We start from the raw sequence: 21,005 nt of genomic DNA on the forward strand, positions 1-21,005 counted from the left end.
CCACCTTGGATCAGGCCATGACCTGGTAGTGGGTCTTGATCCAATAGTTGAAGACTGGTGATCTAGCCTATGTGGTTTCAGTAGCAGGAGCCACTGAGAAAAGGCAGGCAATTGACACAAAAAATCTCTCTGTCCTTAGGCAGGACAGTTGCATGTTAGCGAAACCTGGATCTCATGAAAGCAACTGTGTGCAGCTTTCAGAGCAAAGGGCCATTTCTTCCCTATCAGTTGTGCCAAGATGATAACCATGCCCTTTTTTCTGGTGTGTGCATGTTTAAGGCACAGAGACACTCTACCCCTTTGGCTTATGATTGTTTATTTTGCGGCAAGGGAAGTTACAGAAGGGGCGGAAAGGAAGTTCTGGGGTGCAAGGGCCTAGTCCCACTCTCCCCCATCCCCCTCAGGGTTGTCATCCCGTGGTGGCTCCTGGAACTGGATATTTGCCAGCATGTCCCGCATGGCTGCCATCAGTCTGTTCACACCTTGGTTCAGATTCTGTCCTGCACCCGGCTCTTCCTCTCCACCGGCTCTGACTTCTCCCTGAAACACAGCACAGGGCAGGGAGTTATACAAGGCAGCTTGACTGGAAGAGGTGCTGGGCACTGAAGGAGAACCAGCCCAGTCTTTGGGGTCCTCAGAAGAAATGCTAGAAAGAAGCTTATCTCAGTCTCTTTGCTGAAAATTCTCCATCTCTTCTGCTCCTTAGAAATACCATACACTTAGGGAGGAAGGCCTGGAGACTCCAGTCTTCTCAGTGGGAGAACCTGGCAGACTGGATTGTAGAAGCACACTAGATGGGGCTGATGGGAGTTGGATCAAGCCAAAGAGGGACCATCTAGTCCAGCCTCCTGTTCTCACAGTTGCCAACTTGGTGCCCATTATGGGAAACCTGCAGGCAGGACCCAAGGGCAAGAGCACTCTCCCCTCCTGCCGTTCCCAGCACCTACTCCTCAGAAGCATGCAGCCACTCAGCACACCTGCCTTACCTTGGCCAGTCATTTCACACTCAACATACCTGCAAGTTGAAGTTTGGCAAGAGTGAGCGAAAGAAGAGAGATAAAGTGCTTTCATTGGCTGGATGGGTTGCCCTGGGAAAAAAAAGAGAAAGTCTGGTCACAAATGGACCTCCTCCTCTTTCCTAGGAGAGCGGGCACGTCATGGCACTTCATGAGCCAGGGAGCGTGCAATTTTGGACTACTATCCAGAAAGACAGTCTGGTGCAACGGATCTTAATGCTGGGCTAAGCTAAGACTCTGGTTCCAATCCCCACTCAGCTATGAAACTCACTGGGTAAACTTCAACCAATCACAGGGGCAAGAGGCCGATTTTATGTCATCTGATCTGTTTGGAGGACCGGTGGGATACAAAAGGCAATGTAAAAAGAATAAATAGTTGGCCCCCTGCATGGGAAGAACCAAGTGAGATGGGGAAGGGTGGGTGGGTCTTTGATGCACTGAGGAGGAGATGGACCACAGCTTATGAGCAAAGTATGTACTCTGCAGGCAAAAGGCCCCAGGTTCCATCCCTGTTATCTCCAATGGGAGGTGATGGGAAAGTACATTCTCTGCCTGATTCCCCAGAGCACCTCTGCTACTCAGAGAAGACAATAATGAGTGTGATGGGCAGGTAGGCTGGCTTGGAATAAGGCAGCTGACTGGTGTCCATTGGGACTAGAAAGCAGGGAGACCAAGAGGAGCCAGAGTTAAGTGAGAGGTGGAGCCAACTAATTCTAGCTTTTTAGTTTTGTCCCCATCCTTCTCCTTGCTGAGTTCTACAAGGGCAGCATTGAGGCTGAGGAGGAGAAAGCTGACAGGCAGTGACACCTGTTGGACTGGTTGTAAGTAAACGGGGGAGATTACTGAGGGAAAACCGAGAATGGTGGAGCAGTGCCCCACTTGCCCTAATGGACCAGCTTCCACTGCCTGTATAAAAACTCATAAACACAATGCATGTTTAAAAGATTCAGAGAACTGGACCACTTCTGGTCCTTCCTGTGGTTTTTTGTCTACCCCAGGCTGACACAGATCTAAGTAAATATCCAAGCTACTGAATTGGATGGAGGTGTGCAGGAAGCAGCAACAGGTGGTACCTTTCTGGCCTTGTGTACGAAACAATGGAGTCCAGAGGCGGCAGGGGGTCAAACCCCATTATCGGCTGGGAGGTCACTTCCTTGAGAGAGGGAGGGAAATGGAATCCAGGTCAGAACTCATCACCATCTTTGTATTTAGTTGTAGCATTTTTTTACCCTGCTTTTCAGCAAATAGGCTCCTAGAGCAGCTTACAGAAGAGCAGTAACTAACAAGACAATCCTTGTCAGTAGGCTTACGGTCTAAAATACATGTACCCAAAGGGAAAAGAGAAGCAAATTCAGGCACCCCTTCTTAAAATTAAAATATTTGTTCCCACAATGGCCAGCTTGAGTGGAAACAGTTCAGGGAGAGGCGCCTGATGTAGCTGATCTCTGGGCAGAGCCAATGGAGTGGCACTGCTTTGCTTCCCTCCCTTTGCTGCTTCCTACTGGATTACTTCCTACTGGGGACACGGGTGGCGCTGTGGGTAAAACCTCAGCGCCTAGGACTTGCCGATTGCATGGTCGGCGGTTCGAATCCCCGCGGCGGGGTGCGCTCCCGTTGCTCGGTCCCAGCGCCTGCCAACCTAGCAGTTCGAAAGCACCCTTAAGTGCAAGTAGATAAATAGGTACCACTTTATAGCGGGAAGGTAAACAGCGTTTCCGTGTGCCGCTCTGGTGCCGGTTCGCCGGAGCAGCTTCGTCACGCTGGCCACGTGAGCCGGAAGTGTCTGCGGACAGCGCTGGCTCCCGGCCCCTAGAGTGAGATGAGTGCGCAACCCTAGAGTCTGTCAAGACTGGCCCGTACGGGCAGGGGTACCTTTACCTTTTACTGGATTACTTATAAAGTGCCAAATATGCACTAGGTGCTGCACAAAAAAACATACAAAAACGGGTTCCTGCCTGTAGGCTTACAATCTAGAAATATGAGACAAAAGAAGGGAACTTTGTACAAGCTGGGAGAACTGTGAAAGAAAAAATGTGGCTGCTCTCAAGGTGGTGGCAGATGCAGCCCTGGGATGGCTAGCAAGGCCCCTTGTGGGTGGGAGGGGCCTAAATGGCAGTAGAGCTGATAAGCTTGCTATACTGACGAGAGGCACAGTGCACACTTGCCATGCAGAAGGTCCCAGACATTCCCATTAAATGGTATCAGGCAACAGTGCTGGGAGAAGCCTCTGCTCTCCAGCTAACAACACTGTGCAGGATGGGCCATTGCCAGCTCAATACCAGCCAGCTCCTTATGCCCAAAGAACTGTGATATGGGAGCCCAGAAAGGCCATATTGAGCAGAATCAGAAGAAGGAAGAGATACCGACAGGATATGCTCCCCATAAAAAATAGGTTTGTGAGGTGCAGCTATGCCCCTGCCCCATCCATTCTCTCACCGGAGGCAATGCTGCTGTGGCTTCCCTTATCTCCGAGAGGATCACATGGCGGTAGACATTCCTGGGAGCGTTCTGGTACCTTGCCTTTCGCCTAAGGGCCAAAAATATTTCAGAGAATTTGCTATATGCATCCCTCGGAGCTCTCTTTCCCAGCCACACGTAAGCAAAGGCCTCCTCTGCAGAAACACATTGGCACCCAGGGCTGCTCACAGATTGCCAGAATCCCCCAAAAGTAGCTGCATTCAGTCAGCCCAGTTAGCAGTTCTTGACATGATAGCTTCAAAAAGGTTTCTTTCCCGGCCACCCTCAAATTAGCTGGCACATCTAAGCAGGCACCAAGCACAGCCCACTGCCCAGCTATGTCTCTCCCCCACCCCCTGGTTGTTGAACGCTCTCTTCTCTCAACAGGAGGGTAACAGCATGCAGGAGCCAGCAGAATATGGCAGGGAATGCTTGGAGCCAGAGCGGGAATGAATTCTGCCCGCCATCATCCTGGAGCAGGTGCAGAGACTCACTTCTGCTCAGCCTCCTCCAACACTGGGTCCTTGGCATCCACCATCCGCAACACCTCATGCACATTTGTTTCGAGCCAGGCCATGACAGCCGGGTCCTTCCAGAGGGAATGGGTCCTCCCAAGATAGAGGGCAACCAGCTGGTTCAGCACAGGGGGCGAACTGCAGAGGGAAAACGAGACACCTTTAAACATGGCAGCTTAAAGCATTTTGCTGCCTTAGAGGTAGACATGCTGAGGGCAAGTCCTCACAGGAAGAGAAACGAGAGCAGAAGGCCTCAGTTCCACTACTAGGCATCAAGGCTGATGAAGACAGCGGAGCTGAGCCACCCAATAAGGCATTTTCACTTTTAGCAGGGCACATTACACTTTTATTCTGCCCTTGTCCTGGGGGAAAGGCCAGAGTCAGAAGTCATCCTTATGTCCATTCCATAGACTGTGACCTGCCCCTCCGACACTGTAGCAACAACAGACCAGACAGTCTTGAACCAGAAACGTGCCCAGCCTCTTTGCTGTAGAGATCCCTTGATGCTTGCTGAAAGCATTAGAAGAAGCTTCTGCTCTCCTGCTGACTGCCATTGGCCCCAGAAACTGACAACACGAGCACCCATGTAAGCAACTGATTCTCAGTTTGACCTGACGTTGCTGACATGCAATCCTCTGGTTCTGATGCTTCCCTTGGTATTCTGAAAAACCTCCCCCCAATCTTGCTAGTACTCAATAAGAAGATTCAGCTGCTGACACCACAAAACGCCTCACTCCCTTCCTGTAAGACTTGCATGTTCTTGGACTGCAAAGAGCATTTTCACACACTCCTTACCTCAACTGGGCGTCCAGTCCAAAGAATGCATGGGATGCTACTGTGGAATCTGGCTGCACACTACAGCGATCCAACAAAGGCATAAGAACTGGAAGAGGCATGAAGAGAAAGAAATGAGAAGGAAAGACCTCCAACCGCCACAAATGCTGCTGCACGGGTACTCAAAATGGGTCACAATATTGCTCTGCCTCTTGTTCTTTTATTCTTCCCACCACAGAAACAAGTTCTGAATGAAATGGACTTGCAAGGAGTGAGGTGCCATTAAAGCCACACAACAGAACTTTTCCTGGCCCCTAATTATTATTTTTAAGGGGTTTTGTTTGAAGTCGCTGTGAAGGAGCAGAAAGGGTGTGCCTTGTCATGGGTCAGCAGCCCAAACTGGACTCCCTTTGTTTGGAGCAGAAGACATTCCCTGCTCAGCCATGCAAGGCTGTCTTGGCAGACCTTATATTCCTTTGGAGCCTGGGGCTGGAAGGGGAAACTGGGCAGGCCCCTCCCAGGGACGAGGCAGTCACAGCATGATGAAAGGCAGGACCCATGTGCCGCTCCTGGCTAAAGCGTGACAGTGTCTTGAAGGGAAAGCGTGGACAAAGAGGAGACGACCAGTCACGGGAAATCTTGATTAAAGCAGCCCAACCCCCCTCTGAGGTTTAGCATTACTGCCCTCCCTGAGCCACCACTGCTGAGGGAATATGAAGGCCTTTATTCACAGCTGCGGCCTTCTGTACACCCATCTTTGAACATTTTACACAGACAGACTCACCATTTGGGAACATGACCAGTGACTGCCGAATGAGGCTGGCAGCTCTTTCGTGGGCTTGGTTGATCTCCGACTCTGGGAGGTCTTCCTGCTGGCTCAGAAAGAAATATGCCAGAGGGACCGAGAAGGCAAAGTTTGGGAGTTGAGACAGGTTCCGATGACCCTAAAGGTGGGGGGCAGGAAGGGGGGGGGAAGAAGAGGAAGAGAAGCTATGTAAGTATCTGGTTGACAGCTGAGCTGATTTTTAAGAAACTTGTATCCCATTTTTTGACCCTAAATGGGGCCACAAAGAAAATTACCAGTTAAATGCAACACATTAACAGTCCATAAAACCAAACACGGAAAGTCAACAGTAACTCTAGTGGTAAATTGCATTATAAGAGTTGCTCATGAACAGGCTGCAGTTACGACCAGCTCCAGAGGAATCGGAAGCACCACAGGCTGTGGCCAGAGTGACTCACACCTAATTCTTCTGCAGGTGGTGGGGTGACCTTCTGGCAACTCAGCCAGACTCTTCCGTTCTCAGCACACTTCCTGCCAGGGCCACCCACTAGCAACTCACCTCCCACTCCTGAAACATGCGTGTCAGGAAGGCGTACTCTCTTGCTCGTAGCGACAGCAAATCAATTATCAGCAGTATGCACAGCGGGTCATTCTCTGGATCAAGGCTTTGGAGATGGGAGTGGAATTCAAGGGTGGGGAGATTAAAAACCATGTGAGTCTATTGCAAAACCAACCAGCAATAGTCAAGACCAACCAGCAAATTAATCAACCCTTCTCCATGTCTACATAAGGGAGTTAACTGCCCCCTTAAAAACTTTTAGAGAAATTAAGGGCTCAGTATGTAAACACACACCTGCTCAGGGTAGAGGTGGGAGACGGGTGTGCTGGTCAGTCCTCCCACCAAGTCTAAAAGACAGACCAGAGGCCTCAAGCTGCCTTATAAGAACCAGTAGTTACCTCAGAATAAGTTTGCAGAACTCCAGGGCGGTGCGAGGACAACCTCTCCTCTCTAGGAAAATCATATGCTTGAACAGAGCCAGATAGAAGGCTCTGAGAGGAACAGCAAAAAAAGCAAAGATTAATGATTAACAATATAACAACAACAATTCAGTCTGGGCATGGAAAAGGGCATAAACAGAGGCCCAGTAATGCAGCTCGAGACAGATTCAACAGGCTTGATCAGCCATGAAGGGCAGCACATTCTGGTTCGACTCCTTTCCTGGCTTGTGCAAAGAAGTCATCTATCTTTAGAGTGAGAAGTCCTGACTGAGCAAGCAAACTCCCATTCGGCACCGTCAATGGGACTCTTACCTGTTCTCTGGCCTCCGGTAGTCCAGTCTGCAGGTCCCGCTGGTGAGGCTGAACATTGGGTGAAAGGCGCACTCCAGGGTGTAGAGGGCTCTTTCTGCAAAAGAGGCACCAAGAGTGGGGCATGGCTGAGTCACCTTCTGTAGCCTTTCATGTACTGATTATATTCTTCAAAAACAAGGCGAGGTATTAAATTTTAATACTTTAAGCCCATATGGCTTGGGTGCAGGATACCACCTCCCTACCAACTTGCATGCTGCCTTAGATCGTAATAACTTAAGAAGAGCCTGCCGGATCAGACCAATGGCCCATCTAGCCCAGCATCCTGTTCTCACAGGGCCAGCCTATGGGAAATCAGCAAGCAGGGCTCACGTACAAGTGCAGTCCCCACTTCTGTGGTTTTCTGCAACTGGTATTCAGCTGTGGTGGACAGGCCTTCCTCCATTTCTAGCACCGGCATAACAATATTGTAGATTTTTAATGATACTGTGATTTGAACTGTTGCAAGCTGCCTGAGTGATGCAAATGCATTTGAAGTATTAGAACAGAAATCTAATATATACACTATGTAATGTAAACAAACTATGCAATACAGATTTAATAACACACAGCAAGCAAGTTTTAGTGTTGGTTTTTGCTGTTGTGAGTATCATGTTTAGGTGGCAGCAAAAAGGTCAGGCAGAGGTAGCCACAAGAGCAATCCCACTCTGGTCCAAGCTACCTGGGAAATTGGTGTGTGTGTGTGTTCCCTCCTGTAGCACCAGAGCAGGGGTAGCTAACATGATGCCACCTGGATGTTGTAGGCTGCAACTTCCATCATCTCTGACCATTGGTGATGCTGGGAGTTGTGGATCAATAACATCTGGAGGACGCTATATTGGTTACCCCTGTCCTGGAGGCAGGAGACACCACTCACCTTTGGAGTTGTTTTTTTTTATTGTTAAAATATTGTTATCCCATTTCTCTGTCAAATCAGAATTAAACCCAGGTTCCACTAAATGCTAGAAATACTAAAATTAGTATTCTACTGTTGTTGAAATAGCTAGAGTGGAAACATGATGAACTGAAAGGGGACTTCATAGATGAGGTGCCACAGCTGAGAAGGCCCTGTTCCCTTCAAGACTGACTCTAAAGAGGAAGTGGAAGGTGCTTCCTAATCCAGGTGTCCTATGAAACAGTTGCATCCCAGGGGGTGAAGAGCAATGCTCTGGATTACTAGCTGGTGACACATATGGCTCCCACAACCCCCTATTCTGGAAGGCATGGCCCTCTTTAGAACACATGCATCCTTCTAGACTCCTCCGTTTTGGGGAGAACCATAATTCCATGAGCAGTTCAAGCAATACAGCACAGCCCTCCCAGCTTCTACTTTGGCTGCCCTCAGCTTCTTACCAACAAGGTCTCTGGCCATCTCCTGGTCCTCCTGCATCCGACAGACGTCACTGAGCTGTAAGAGTGAGTCTACATGCGAAGGGTTCATCTGGAGCAAAAGCTGCAAGCAGACAGATGAAGCAAGCATTTTGAAATCTATGATATGGCCATTTCCTTCTCTTCATATTTTACTGATCCGGAGGATGACTTTTTCATGAAAACAGCCGGCTACATAATAACAGGCTAGGGAACAAACAATTACTCCAAGATGTGAAACATTCAGTTCTTTGATTGCTCCAAAGTGGTGTATTAAGTGAAATTCCAATGGGCTGCACTTCACCTTGAATGAACTCCCAAGCCCATCAACTGTGAATGGTGCAAGAAAACAGATCTAAGATTAGAGAGGGATCTCTGGGGTTGGGGTGGGGCTGACCAGAATCACTACAAAGTTTTCAGTCAGCCTGATTAGGCACCACCATATACATACAAGACAACGAATTTCAGAACTTGTACTGTGAGGCAGCTGATGACCTGAGGAGTCACACTAGGACATCTTGACTAGTCAATTGGTCAACAAGGGCCTAACCCCTTGGAGTTGAAGGAAGCAAAGGCAGCTGCAGTGTGGTGTGGGGGAGGCACATGCTGGTGGGACAGGACAGGGTCGTACCATGCCTAAGGGGCCGCACACACCATAAGCTTTGATGCCTGCAAATCGCAACCTCAACCCACCCCTATCCCAATCACTATTAGCTGGGAAATAACAGGACCACCCAGCTCTAGTTGTGGGGTATCTGTCTGACCACTTGTAGACCACAGAATGCTGAACTCAGCAGACATTTGGTCTGACCATGACCCACTGTGCCAAGGCTTGAATTGCGACAACTGAGTGTCATCTGAATTTGCAAAGCTGCAGCTTCTAGCTGCTCCCTTCTGTTTCTCCCCAAGCCAAAGACGCCCATCAAGCACAGATCCCATGCCCAAGCAATGAGTGGTGAGAGTGCAAAGCGTGAGTCTTCCCCAGACAAAGGGTCTTCTATCTAAAAAACAGAACAGTGAAGTTTCAAAGAGCCGTGTTTGCCCTCATCGGGGAAGGGGAAGGGGGGGGGAGGCTGGGGGCTCTCCAAGCTCAATGTCCTGATTATGCTAATATTAGGCCAAGAATGATTTGCCTGCTTTGTGTGTACCATCAAAGTTGTTGCCCAACTTAATTCACCAGGATATGGTCAGTAAAGTCTCAAAGCAGAGCCTGTTCTGCTAAAGTACCAAGAGAAATTAGGCACTCCTTTCTTCAAATCTGGAAAAAGAAGTTTAAAAATAGCACAGCTGCTATTCAAATCTTGCTTGTTAGAATCCACTCAGCACTCTCTTTGCTCACCCCCACCTTCTATCCCAGACAGGAGGGGCGTCCTCAGCCAGGGGCTTGCTTTATGGATGAGTTCATCCAGGTCAACAACAATGGCTGCAAGCCCAATGTGGAAATCAAGTTCCTTTATGACAGGCAGGGCAACCTCTGCGCTGCAGGAGAGCCTTGTTCCACATCAGATTTCTGCTCCATAGAGTAACAGAACAGACTGCCTCTTCCTGAACCAATGACTTCAAGTTACAAGAAAGTAGATTGAGACTAAACACCAGCAAGAACTTTCTGACAGTAAGAGCTGTTTGACAGTGGAGCAGACTCCCTTGGGAGGTGTGGACTCTCCTTCAATGGAGGTGTTTAAGCAGAGGTTGGATGACCATCTGTCATGAATGCTTTAGCTGAGATTCCTGCATTGCAGAGGACTGGACTAGATGACCCTTGGGCTTTCGTTCCAACTCTATGATTCCCCACAGGACCAGGAGTACAGACCAAAGCATCAACGAACATAATTATATCGCAATCCCAAAAGTGATTTTTGAATTTTCAGAAAGAGAGATACAAAGGAGGAACTTCCAGCTACCCTCCCACAAAATACAGAGTCAGCCTTTGGAATTCACTGCCTCAGGCTGTTGTGATGCTACCAATATAGCTTGCATTTGGAAAAGGATTAGGTGAAAACATCAGTCACCAGTAGCAAAATCTTCCAAGATACAAAAATGTGGCAGCAGATAATGCTTTAGAAACCCACCACCATCAAGGGTCTCTTTAGTCACTGAACCCTTCAGTCCAAATCTTACAAACATGGGCAAACATTGTGCATAAGATCTGGGCAAAAGGATGCAGGATCTGTGACTATGCTATGTACCGTGAAGGACTAGAGCCCAGAATGCAGCAGGGTTTGCCATCTTTTGTCATATATCTCCATGTAATGACAAACTCATTGTCCTGTACTCCGAAGGCCAAACTAGACAAGACATTTGTCATGCAGTTTGTTTTCTGCTGTGTTTGAGTTTAAAAACAGAAGGGGAAGGAGCCTTCTTAACCATTTCCCCCTGCCACATTCACAACCAGAATCGCTCACCCACCCATGCCTACGATTCAATTATTCTGTTTGCTGATAGGGAATACCAAAGGAAGCTCCTCGTCAGGTTGTGCAGGGAGAGGAGAAATTATGATCATGACTGTGGCTATGGGGCAAAGGGCTACAATTTGACTTGGCTCCCTGCCCCTGCAAGCCATGGAAAACTACGTGAGCGAAGACACATCTCATTTGGTCCCAAGACATGGCGCTTCTTGCCCATGCTGGCCGCAACCACTTTTTCCAGCTGTCCGCCTCTGATCACCAGAGTGTAAGGACATCACAGTATACATGCCCTGCTTGTGAACCTCCTACAGTGGCCACTGCCAGCCTTGGGTCAGAGCAATTCCAGATGGAATTCTGAGCTACCTGGAGAGTTTGGATTTGATATCCCGCCTTTCACTCCCCTTCAGGAGTCTCAAAGCGGCTAACATTCTCCTTTCCCTTCCTCCCCCACAACAAACACTCTGTGAGGTGAGTGGGGCTGAGAGACTTCAAAGAAGTGTGACTGGCCCAAGGTCACCCAGCAGCTGCATGTGGAGGAGTGGAGACGCGAACCTGGTTCCCCAGATTACGAGTCTATCGCTCTTAACCACTACACCACACTGGCTCATTGCTCTGACACAGGAGGGTCCTTCTTGTAAAACGTTCAACACGCGATCGCCTGATACAATACAGGTTGGATTTTCAGAGACCAGGTACTATCAACAGCAAAAATGGCTGCCATTCTTACAGGTGGGTTCTGATCATCGCAGCAGGGCCTTGTCCGATTGAGAACCTACCACCAGATTGTTTGGATCCATGGACTCCACGGCATCCAAGAACTTGAACTGCACCTGCTGGTATTCTCGATGATGCTCAAATGCAAAGTGTTGTACCCCTCGCTTTGTTTCTAGCAGCGCCATGGATATGCCTAGGCAGAATTGGGGATGGAAAGGGGAGAGAAAGAGGGCTGTTAATGCATGATGCAATATATTTACAGTGCCTAAGGGAACATGCCCAACCCAACAACTAGTTCTGTTAGCTGACTCTCTAAAGCAAGTGCGGGAAACCTTTAGATCAGCCTTTCTCAACCTTGTGTCCCCAAATGTTGTTGGACTTCAACTCTCATCATCGCTGCCCACTGCTCCCACTAGCTAGGGGGAGTTGGAGTCCAACAACATCTAAGAACCCAAGGTTTAGGAAGGCTGCTCTAGATGTTGCTGAACCACAACTCCCATCATTCCTGGCTACTGGCCATGCTTGCTGGGGCTGATGGGAGTGGTAGTTCAGCAACACCTGGAAGGTCAAAGGTTTCCTGCTCTTGCGCCAAAGCAAGGATTCTTGCTTTCTCCAGGCTTAAAAACAAATTGAGGCTCCAAGAAAGCACACAGGCAAAGAAGTGTGGGCAGTGAGGGTTATAGATACTTGGGTAAGGAGATAAATTTTCCTTTCCAACATCTTCCAGAAAGCTAGACTGTGCACAGATGAAGAGACCTCCTTTTGGTCACAGAAAGAGGAAGGTGGGTGGAGTGACATACAAACACTGCTCCTACATGTTAGCTCAGCACATGGGGGCCTGCTACTTTGCTACTTGACATGTGAAGATGTACTTCCTCACATACAAAATAAAGCAGCCTGCCCCAAATTGGCTGGGAATGACGGGAGTTCTAGTCCAAAACATCTGGAGGAAACTAAGTGGAAAGGGAAGATTGCACTAAAGTAACAGCTATGAAGATGGAATCAGCAACCAGGCATGTGTTTCCAACACAGGCGTAAAGCCACTGGGAGTGCACAGAGCACCTGAGGGAAGCGGGGAAAGCCTCTCACCTGTTTTGCTATGGCGTGGCCAAGTGTTCTTAGGCACTGTCAGCCATGTGCTGCGGACATACTGGCGCTGCCTCTGCCGTGGCCTGCAGAAGATATAGAACGTGGAGACTGAATGCAAGACGAATGAATACCACAAGGTTTACCACAGTGACACAGACAGAGACACATACACAAACAGAGACACTCAGGCAAAATAAAATAATAACAATAATAATAATTATTTATTATTATTTATACCCTGCCCATCTGGATGGGTTTCCCCAGCCACTCTGGGTGGCTTCCAACAAAATATTAAAATACAATGTTATTTTAGCAGAACAGATGAAAATTACTTTTGATATTTATTTTATTTATAAAATTTATATCCCATTCTTTAATGCAAACAATCTCAGGGTGGCCACATTCCAATAAAACAATAAAAATACACACAGTAATCCCCCACAATAAAACATTAAAAACAGAACAAAAAATGCAATTTTCAATCTGCTCCATATGATGGCTCAGCATTTCATCTCCTATCCAGATTTCCAATGAGCCCTGTCTTAAGGGGCATTTATTTACCTGAGCCCTTATCTAATTTCCAGATTGGTCTTCTAGTCCACATAGCTGATGGCTACATTTGGAGCATTCTTTTACCATGAAAGGACTCTGTCATGTGACTGACCTGCCCTGGCTTCCTCCTGTGGTTACCTAATGTGTATCATAAATATATTCTGGTACCGGCCACTAATAATGAACCACACATTATAGATATTACTGCAATTTTTAATGCTATTTTTGTGATATACAAATAACATGAGAAGGGAAAAAAATGCAATCTGGTCTCTCAGAATTAGGAAGGTCAGATATCATCTCCTTCCCACCTAACTAGAAAGCCAGAAAGCCATCTTTTTCATTAGCAGACTTCTCTCTGTTTCTGCCTTTCCCCACCTGTTGCCTCCCACAACCCCCATCAGCCCCAGTCAGTACAAGTTTGCTGACTGGGGCTGATGGGAACTGTAGTCCAAACCAGGGCACCAGGTTAGTGAAGGTTGCTCTACACTTTGCTGTGCTCTGCCAGTAGTTGCCGCTATCTTGCTGAAGCAAACATCACTATAAATGAGGCAAGGAAGGAAGGGCTACCCCTATACTATTCATATAACCAGTTATCAATAATCAATATATTCAATATATATGCTTACACGAATCAAGGATTACAGTACTTTATAAATCCACTTGAATCAAAAAGGGAAGCTGTGCCTTAGCTAAAATGCAAACTGCTTGAAACAGCAAAGTTAGGAACCGACCTTTCCCCTAGAAACATCTGTGTACCCCGGACAAGACATGAATCAGAGATTCTGGTACAAATTCCCCATCAGGAACAGGCTAAAATTAATCCACAGAACAGGAAGAGCAAAACCACAAAATGTCCAAGCTCCCTGTCCTGTCATAACTAGGGGAAAGGTTAGACTGAGCGTCACTGGAAGCATTGGAAAGCGGAACTTGAACCCTGTGCTGGACCAGTGCTATACCAGTAGCTAGGAGCGTGACAACTGCTTGCTGATTGGCTGATATTTTGCTGACCAAGTTATGAGTCCTTCATGATTGTCTTATGATCTATGATTTGCTGTGATTTGCTCGGGTATAAAGACCCCTGTATTTCTGTCAATCGGGGTCCCAGTTCTTTGGAAGAGATTCCAACTGGGTCCTTATTGCCTGGCAATAAACTTCACCTTCTTATTCTCCATTGCTGCGTCTGGCTGATCCTTATCCTTGCAACATAAGCACCAACTACTAGCACAGCACAAAAAATTACAAAATGCACCAAAATGAAGCAAACACCCACAAGATCTCCCACGTAGAGAGGAAACTTGTTTAAGTCTGACGCTGCAAGCTGCTCACGCGCTCTTTGTAAACAAACCAGAGAGTCATACTGGGACCATGGCTCCTGAACCTTCAGATATCTGTGTTGGCTCCCTGCCCTCCTGAAGAAATTATAGGCTGCTTCCTGCACTTGGAACAGCAGCATAATCATGGTTCAAAGTCACCACCATGTCCTCCTTCCTACCACATCCGAATGACCTACAAGTACTCGTCCGCATCCGGGCCCCTCACACTTGTAGGGTGGGCTTTAAAGAGATTGTTTAGATTAGCACAAAGGGTTAAAAACTGACACTATCTCTAAGGAAACACTGAAGCTATTGTGCTGAGGTCCCATTTCCCTCGTCTTCAGCATGTCTGAGATCTCCACAACATCCCTTGTCTCAGAGACAGTCTAAAAGTGGAGTGTTAAGCAAGAGGCATTCAAAGTTCCTCAGCCTAAGAGGCTTAAGCAAAAAGTATGTTTTTATAGGACAACTGGCAGATGCTTTAGTCTCCCACAGGACCTAACTAAGCACATGCTTCACACTTCTAGAGTTTGAACTTACCTCTGATCGCCAAGAACTGCTCGGGCCCCAAAATATCTCTTCAGCTCTGTTTCTGGATTCAAGTTCCTGCAAAAAAATTGTAATACAAATCAACCTATTTATTTATTTATATTAATTATATACAAAGAACAAGAAACAGGTCTGTGCCCTGAGAAGCTTACAATCTAAAATTCAGCAGCAGGTGGGGAGAGCGTTGTTGTGCTCAGGTCCTGCTTCTGGGCTTCCCCTGGGCATCTGACTGGCCACTTTGAGAACCAGACAGGCCTTGGGCCTGCTCCAAGAGGTCTCTTCTTATGCAACAAGAGAAGGAGCAGAGATGGAGCCAAAGGCAGCCGGGTGACAAACACCAATTTGTTTCAGTTTGCTTAGGCGTAAGTCAGGGACAGGAAACCCATGGCTCTCCAGATTGCTGGCCAATGGTCATGGATGATGGAAGCTGGAGTTCAGCAACATCTAGAGGGCCACAAATTCTCCTATCCCTGATGAAGATGTTCTGGGAGACAGATTCACGCTTACAGGAAGGGAGACATGGCAGAGTCCTTCCCCAAAAGGTATATTCAGCAACCCCTTTGATGAAACACCCTACGTAGCCTTACATTTCTTTCCATACCTCTTCTGAGTGTTTCACTTATCTCTACTACTGGAGGAGCAGAGGCTATATTTAAAAGGGCAGAACCAATAAGGACCACAGTAAACAAACACAGCAAGAAGCAGGGCAGCTTAATACAGTATTTTCATCTCACCACTCCTTGCCCTTTCAGTATTGCTACAAAATAGCTTTGAAACAGAAAGTGCCAATGCTGCCCTCTCTTGATCAAACAGTGCAAGACATCTAACACACCACTAAACTGCCAGCAATCCTACAAGCCACTGTAAACAGGGCTGGAATTCAGTTGCACTCTCTGAAATACAGTGCAGAATTCTGATCTCTCAGAATGTAACCCTCTGTTTTGATCCAAATATATTTCTGACCCCTGTTGTGGAGAAAGGTTTGAAATACGCAGGCAGGTCCACTACCCCCGCCCCCCAAGTGAAAGGAGGGCTTAAGGCAGACATTTCAATGGTCAGAGTGAAAATGGTGCGTCATTCATGTAAAATGCTGCAGTAATAATAAACTGAGGGAAGCTTGTAATTTGATCTGCCCTTCTACATAACACATGCTTTTCAGCTTTTCATACACTAAGTAGAATAGAAGCATTGCCACCTGATCCCACCCCCACTCATCATGCCACCTCCACCTCTTTCCCCCTTTTCTTCCTAATGTTACACTAATGTCTCAGCAAATGAAACTGGTCTGTAGACAATGTAACTGGAAAAAAGAGACATTGCACATAACTTTTGTAAACCAAGAAATCCTTAATAAAAATATGTTTGTTTGTTTTTTAAAAAGTTCAGTTTTTCCACAGACTTTTGAGAAGTTTTACCAAAAACTAGTGGGGGGACTATTGAGAAGTGCATAGAGTCTGGGGAGAAGCAAAAGCTGAAATAGGAAGAGGCAAGACAATTTAGCCACCAGAGAAGGTGACGAAGAGATGCTCAAGTTCCACACACACGGAACATCTACTGAGCTGTTTCAGCTCTCCCTTCCCAGGTGTAACTTGACAGGCCAAGGATTTGGAGACACTGTTGTAGCAGCAGCACAGGAGGTGCAAGAAGTGCTGGTTGGTATAGCTGGAGGACACACCCTTAAGTCAAGAATATGCAACATGGTGCCCTCCAAATGCTGCAGACCACAGTTCCCATCAGCCCCAGATAGTATGGCCAATACTCATTGAGATGCTGCAGTCCACAACATCTGACGGGTACTACCTTGACTATAATATGCTGCCATCTAGCATGGACTCCTACTCCCCACAGCAGCAACCAGGTCCTTCTCCAATCTCTTTAATAGTTTACAAAGCAGCAAATGAGAAAATCTAAGGTAGGTGGCAAAACATGCCTCAACTCCCAGACACGAGTTGCTCACTGAGCCTGATTGTTTTCCCCATTCATCTTTGGGGAAGACATACAGTCTGCATGCTGGAAGGTACTTTGTTGGCAAATAAAGAGCAAGTTCCAGAAACTCCAGATATCAAAACCTCCACAGCACGCAGAATACATGAGGATGTGACAATATAAAACAGGGACTTCATTAGGAAGATAAAGGACTTCTGTGAATGGTGTCTAAATGCAAAACAAATGGAAAAAGGAAGCAACAAAAGCTCTAACAGCACTCTCTAAAGCAGAGGAGGAAACCTGTGACCACTGAGCATGGCCAATGGTCAGGGATGCTGAGAGCAGTAGGCCAGCAACATATGGAAGGCTGCAGCTTAGCCACCTCCGTTCTAAAGCAAAAGTACTTTTGTGCAGGAATTTTGGTTCCTCCCACAAACATTCCACAAGCCACAGACTTCATTTGGTCAACATGCTCCCAGTCCCAAGTGTCCCTAGGTTAGGAAAACGCCTTCGTAAGACTCTGCTTCTTACCTGTGCTCTATGTAGAGCAAAGGCCGATGGTCCGTGATAACTGTGCTCTGGCTCTGGCAAGGTGGCCCATTGGAGTTCTCAATCCTCACAAGGATGCTTTCAATGTCTTCTGCATCGTCCTCATCTCCAGGGCACTGTTAAGAAACATGAAAGTTTACAAGGAAAGCTGCAATATTCTGAGATTCAGCCCCTGATAAAGGAGCTGTCTGTAATGCCTTCCATGTACCCAAACATACTGCTTTAACTTGTCCTAGCACAAATTTCTTCACTCTCTTCTACTAATATGGTGTGGCTGTGTGGCTGTCATGACATCTAGTCTCTGTTCACTACATCTAGCTAGTCACCTTTCACTGGGACTGGAATTACATTCCCACCACATTTTAAAGAGCCAATTCTACACAAGGGTTTATAAATATTTCAAATCCCAAGGGGGCCAGGAGGGTGGGATTCATCCAGCCCTGTCTTATCCTTCCTATATGCATTAGCCAGCCTCACTTGGCATCCCCCTCTGGGTGCTAAACCCACAAACCTAGTTCATATTTACCAGAGACTCGCCAGGTGCATTCTTCTTATTCTTTCTTTTCTTCTTTTTCTTTCGTGATTTGTTATTTGAAATAGGCTTTTAAAAATAGAAGTGAATGGTACAATTAAGATATATATATTGCAGCATCAAACCAGAAGCAGAAACATAACTAAGGGATCTAGTCCTGAGAAAAACTTCAGCATTACTTCAGCATTTCTTTTTAAATAAATCATCTCTTGATTCACACATTCTAACACACAGGACACATTTGCATAGTGGCTATCCTAGGAATTAGATGCAATCATGTAGCACATCTGACTCCTGAAAGTAAAGTTTGTCAGGAGTTTATGTCACAGCAGTCTTCCTGCTGTCACTGCTTCTGCTTCCAGGAAGCAGAATCTATACAGCCTCACATCATATGTATAAGGGTTTCCCAAGGAAAGAGCACCCTGCCTTTTCCAGGGATACATCTGGGGCACTCACTACTCTTTTACACAGTTATGTGTGTTACTGTCCCAGCTGCCTACAGGGTACTTGCCATCTGGTCCGGTTGCTCTGTCTCGTCTCCTTCTCTCTGCCTGTCAGTCTTGAGACCTTCTTTGTTCCCTGTGTCACCCTCCTCCTGCAGCCTGGAATCATCTTTGTCCTCTTTAGATGCCACATCATCCTCTGCTTCTTCATTGGTTATCTGTGCAGGTAAAAATTAGTCCAGTTGAACAAACAGGACACATTCCCTAATCATTCCGTGAAATAAAAGCACAGGTTATGTTTGTTTCATTTTGCAGAATAGCAGAATAATGCAGAGGTATAGATTCTTTCACTTATCATATAAAAGGGAAACACCACAGCCTGGTGATAAGTCATGCTTTGATAGAGAAAACCACAAGTTCAATTTCTTGTAAAACACACTTTAGAAAGCAGGGCCAGGAAAGCCCTCTGGTTTGATGCTTCAGAGAGCCACTATCACTCAGAGTAGACATTACTGGGCTAGACAGACCAATGGCCTGATTCTATACATGATGGCTTTCCAAGTTTATAAAACGGGGGGAAGGAGAAGAAAAGAGATTAAATGGGCCCATTTCTTTATCTCTCCCTTATAATATTAGAATGCAGGGCCAGGAAACAAAGCTGACTAGCAGCAGTCACAGGAAAGTGCATTTCATGCAATGGAGAAATTAACTTCATGTCACCACACAATATTTGCCAATAGCTCAGCTTGCTTTAATAAAGCAACTTCATGGCACATTAGACAACTTCATGGCACATAGAGCTTCCCAATACAAAGTCATTTTTTGGGGGGTGGGAGGGGGACTGTTGCCTTCAGGTCCTACTTCTAAACTTCCCAAAAGCATTTGCTTGGTCACTATGGGGAACAGGATGCTGGACTACATGACCTTAGGGCTGATCAGTCAGGAAATTCTGATTTGCTATGACAGCTAGGGACGCGGGTGGCACTGTGAGTTAAACCACAGAGCCTAGGGCTTGCCGATCAGAACGTCGGCAGTTCGAATCCCCACGTCGGGGTGAGCTCCCTGCTCCTGCCAACCTAGCAGTTCGAAAGCACGTCGAAGTGCAAGTAGATAAATAGGTGTGGAAGGTACCTTCTGGCGGGAAGGTAAACGGCTTTTCTGTGCGCTGCTCTGGTTTGCCAGAAGCGGCTTAGTCATGCTGGCCACATGACCCAGAAGCTGTACACTGGGTCCCTTGGCCAATAAAGCAAGATGAGCGCTGCAACCCCAGAGTCGGCCATGACTGGACCTAATGGTCAGGGGTCCCTTTACCTTTATGACAGCTAGCAGTGGAACCTCCACATACTGCGAGGGTATTCAACTGAATACCATTTGCTGGGGTAGGGAGAACATAAGAAGTGCCTAACTGCTGGATCAGGCCAAAGGGCCATCTAGTCCAACATTTCTCTTTTCACGATGGCCATCAAGAGGCCTATGGGAAGCATGCAAGTAGGACCTGAGCTTAACAGCAACTCTCTCAACTGGCATTCAGAAGCATAAACTGCCTCCAACCGTGGAGGATAAATAAAATGCCTGCTGCCTGCCATCACGCCCTGCTGCTTCTGAGCTTCTTGGGAACATCTGCCAGGCTACTACGGGAAAGCAGCGGAAGCTGAAGCGGGCGGCGGGCCTTTGCCTCTTCTTCTCCTTCTTCCTGAGCCATTATGGCAAGCCTCCTCCCGCTTCAGGGCCACACTGGCGGCAGCTCGGCAGACCCGACCCTCACCAGCTCGAAGAGGTTGGTGACCCGACCCGCCGGCTCCTGCCGGGGCCGCCTCCTGCTGCCTCCAGCCCCCGACAACGACGGCACCTCGCCTCCTCCTCCACCTCCTCCGTCCTCTTCCTCCTCCTCCTCCTCGCCGCCGCCTCCCACATCGAGGCCTCCCAGAGGCGACTGCCCCCGCGACTCCCCCCTCAGCCTCCTCAAGGCCCGTCGCGACATAATAGAACCGTAGCACCCCGGGCAAGAGAAGCCGACGGACCGGAAGCCGCCTGGAGGACCCAAAAGAGAGCAGAGGCGCTTCTTCGTGACGTGTGCGCGCCGCTGCCCGAGAGGACGCCTCTGACGAGCCGGACGGCTCTGCGCATGCCTCGCTTGCCTGCGCGGTCGTTATATTTGATGCCACCAGGAGCGTGCGGCATAAATCGCGGCTGCAGAGCAAAGCCTTCCCCTCGGGCTGCGTGTGCGCAGGTCCTCGATTCCAGCTGGAATTAAGAGAGAAGGAAGAGCCTCTTGGATCCGGCCATCCCTCATCCAAGCTCTCGCAGCGGCCGACCAGTTGCCTGAGGGAGACCCGCAAGCGGGACCCGAGCACCAGAGCGCTCTCCCCTCCTGTGGTCTCCAGCAACTGGTATTCAGAAACATCGCTGCCTCCGACTACGGATAGGGAGCCTAGTCGTCGTGGCTCGTAGCCGTCGATAGCCGCGCCCTCCATGAATGTGCCTAATTCTCTTTTATTTTTTTTATTTTTTTTATTTTTTTTTAAATTTTAAAAAAGTTTTTATTATAGTCCAACATTTAAAAACACATATGCCATTATTGACAAAAACAAAGCAAAAAAGAAAATACAAAAATCAATATACAATCTTTTATATTACCTAACTTCCCACCACCACGACGTGACCTTTAT

The 21,005-nt window shown here is 47.6% G+C and overlaps 1 protein-coding gene across 1 annotated transcript; it reads right to left on the reverse strand.

Moving 5' to 3' along the window:
* Nucleotides 1-299: 299 nt before the first annotated feature.
* TCF25 (TCF25 ribosome quality control complex subunit) lies at nucleotides 300-20,375 on the reverse strand. The gene is made up of 18 exons (XM_081202141.1): nucleotides 20,102-20,375; nucleotides 18,405-18,554; nucleotides 17,888-17,962; nucleotides 17,344-17,477; nucleotides 14,878-14,943; nucleotides 12,470-12,552; nucleotides 11,443-11,573; nucleotides 8,247-8,346; nucleotides 6,858-6,951; nucleotides 6,504-6,596; nucleotides 6,106-6,211; nucleotides 5,547-5,706; nucleotides 4,784-4,871; nucleotides 3,968-4,126; nucleotides 3,453-3,543; nucleotides 2,090-2,169; nucleotides 1,016-1,088; nucleotides 300-540 (listed from the first exon to the last, which is right to left on the reverse strand). The coding sequence occupies exons 1-18, from the start codon at nucleotides 20,315-20,317 to the stop codon at nucleotides 376-378; spliced, it is 2,064 nt and encodes a 687-aa protein (XP_081058267.1). The 5' UTR covers nucleotides 20,318-20,375; the 3' UTR covers nucleotides 300-375.
* Between the last annotated feature and the right edge of the window lie 630 nt (nucleotides 20,376-21,005).

This window comes from Podarcis bocagei (genome assembly GCF_964188305.1).
Source record: "Podarcis bocagei genome assembly, chromosome: 7".
In the NCBI taxonomy this organism is placed as follows: Eukaryota; Metazoa; Chordata; class Lepidosauria; order Squamata; family Lacertidae; genus Podarcis; species Podarcis bocagei.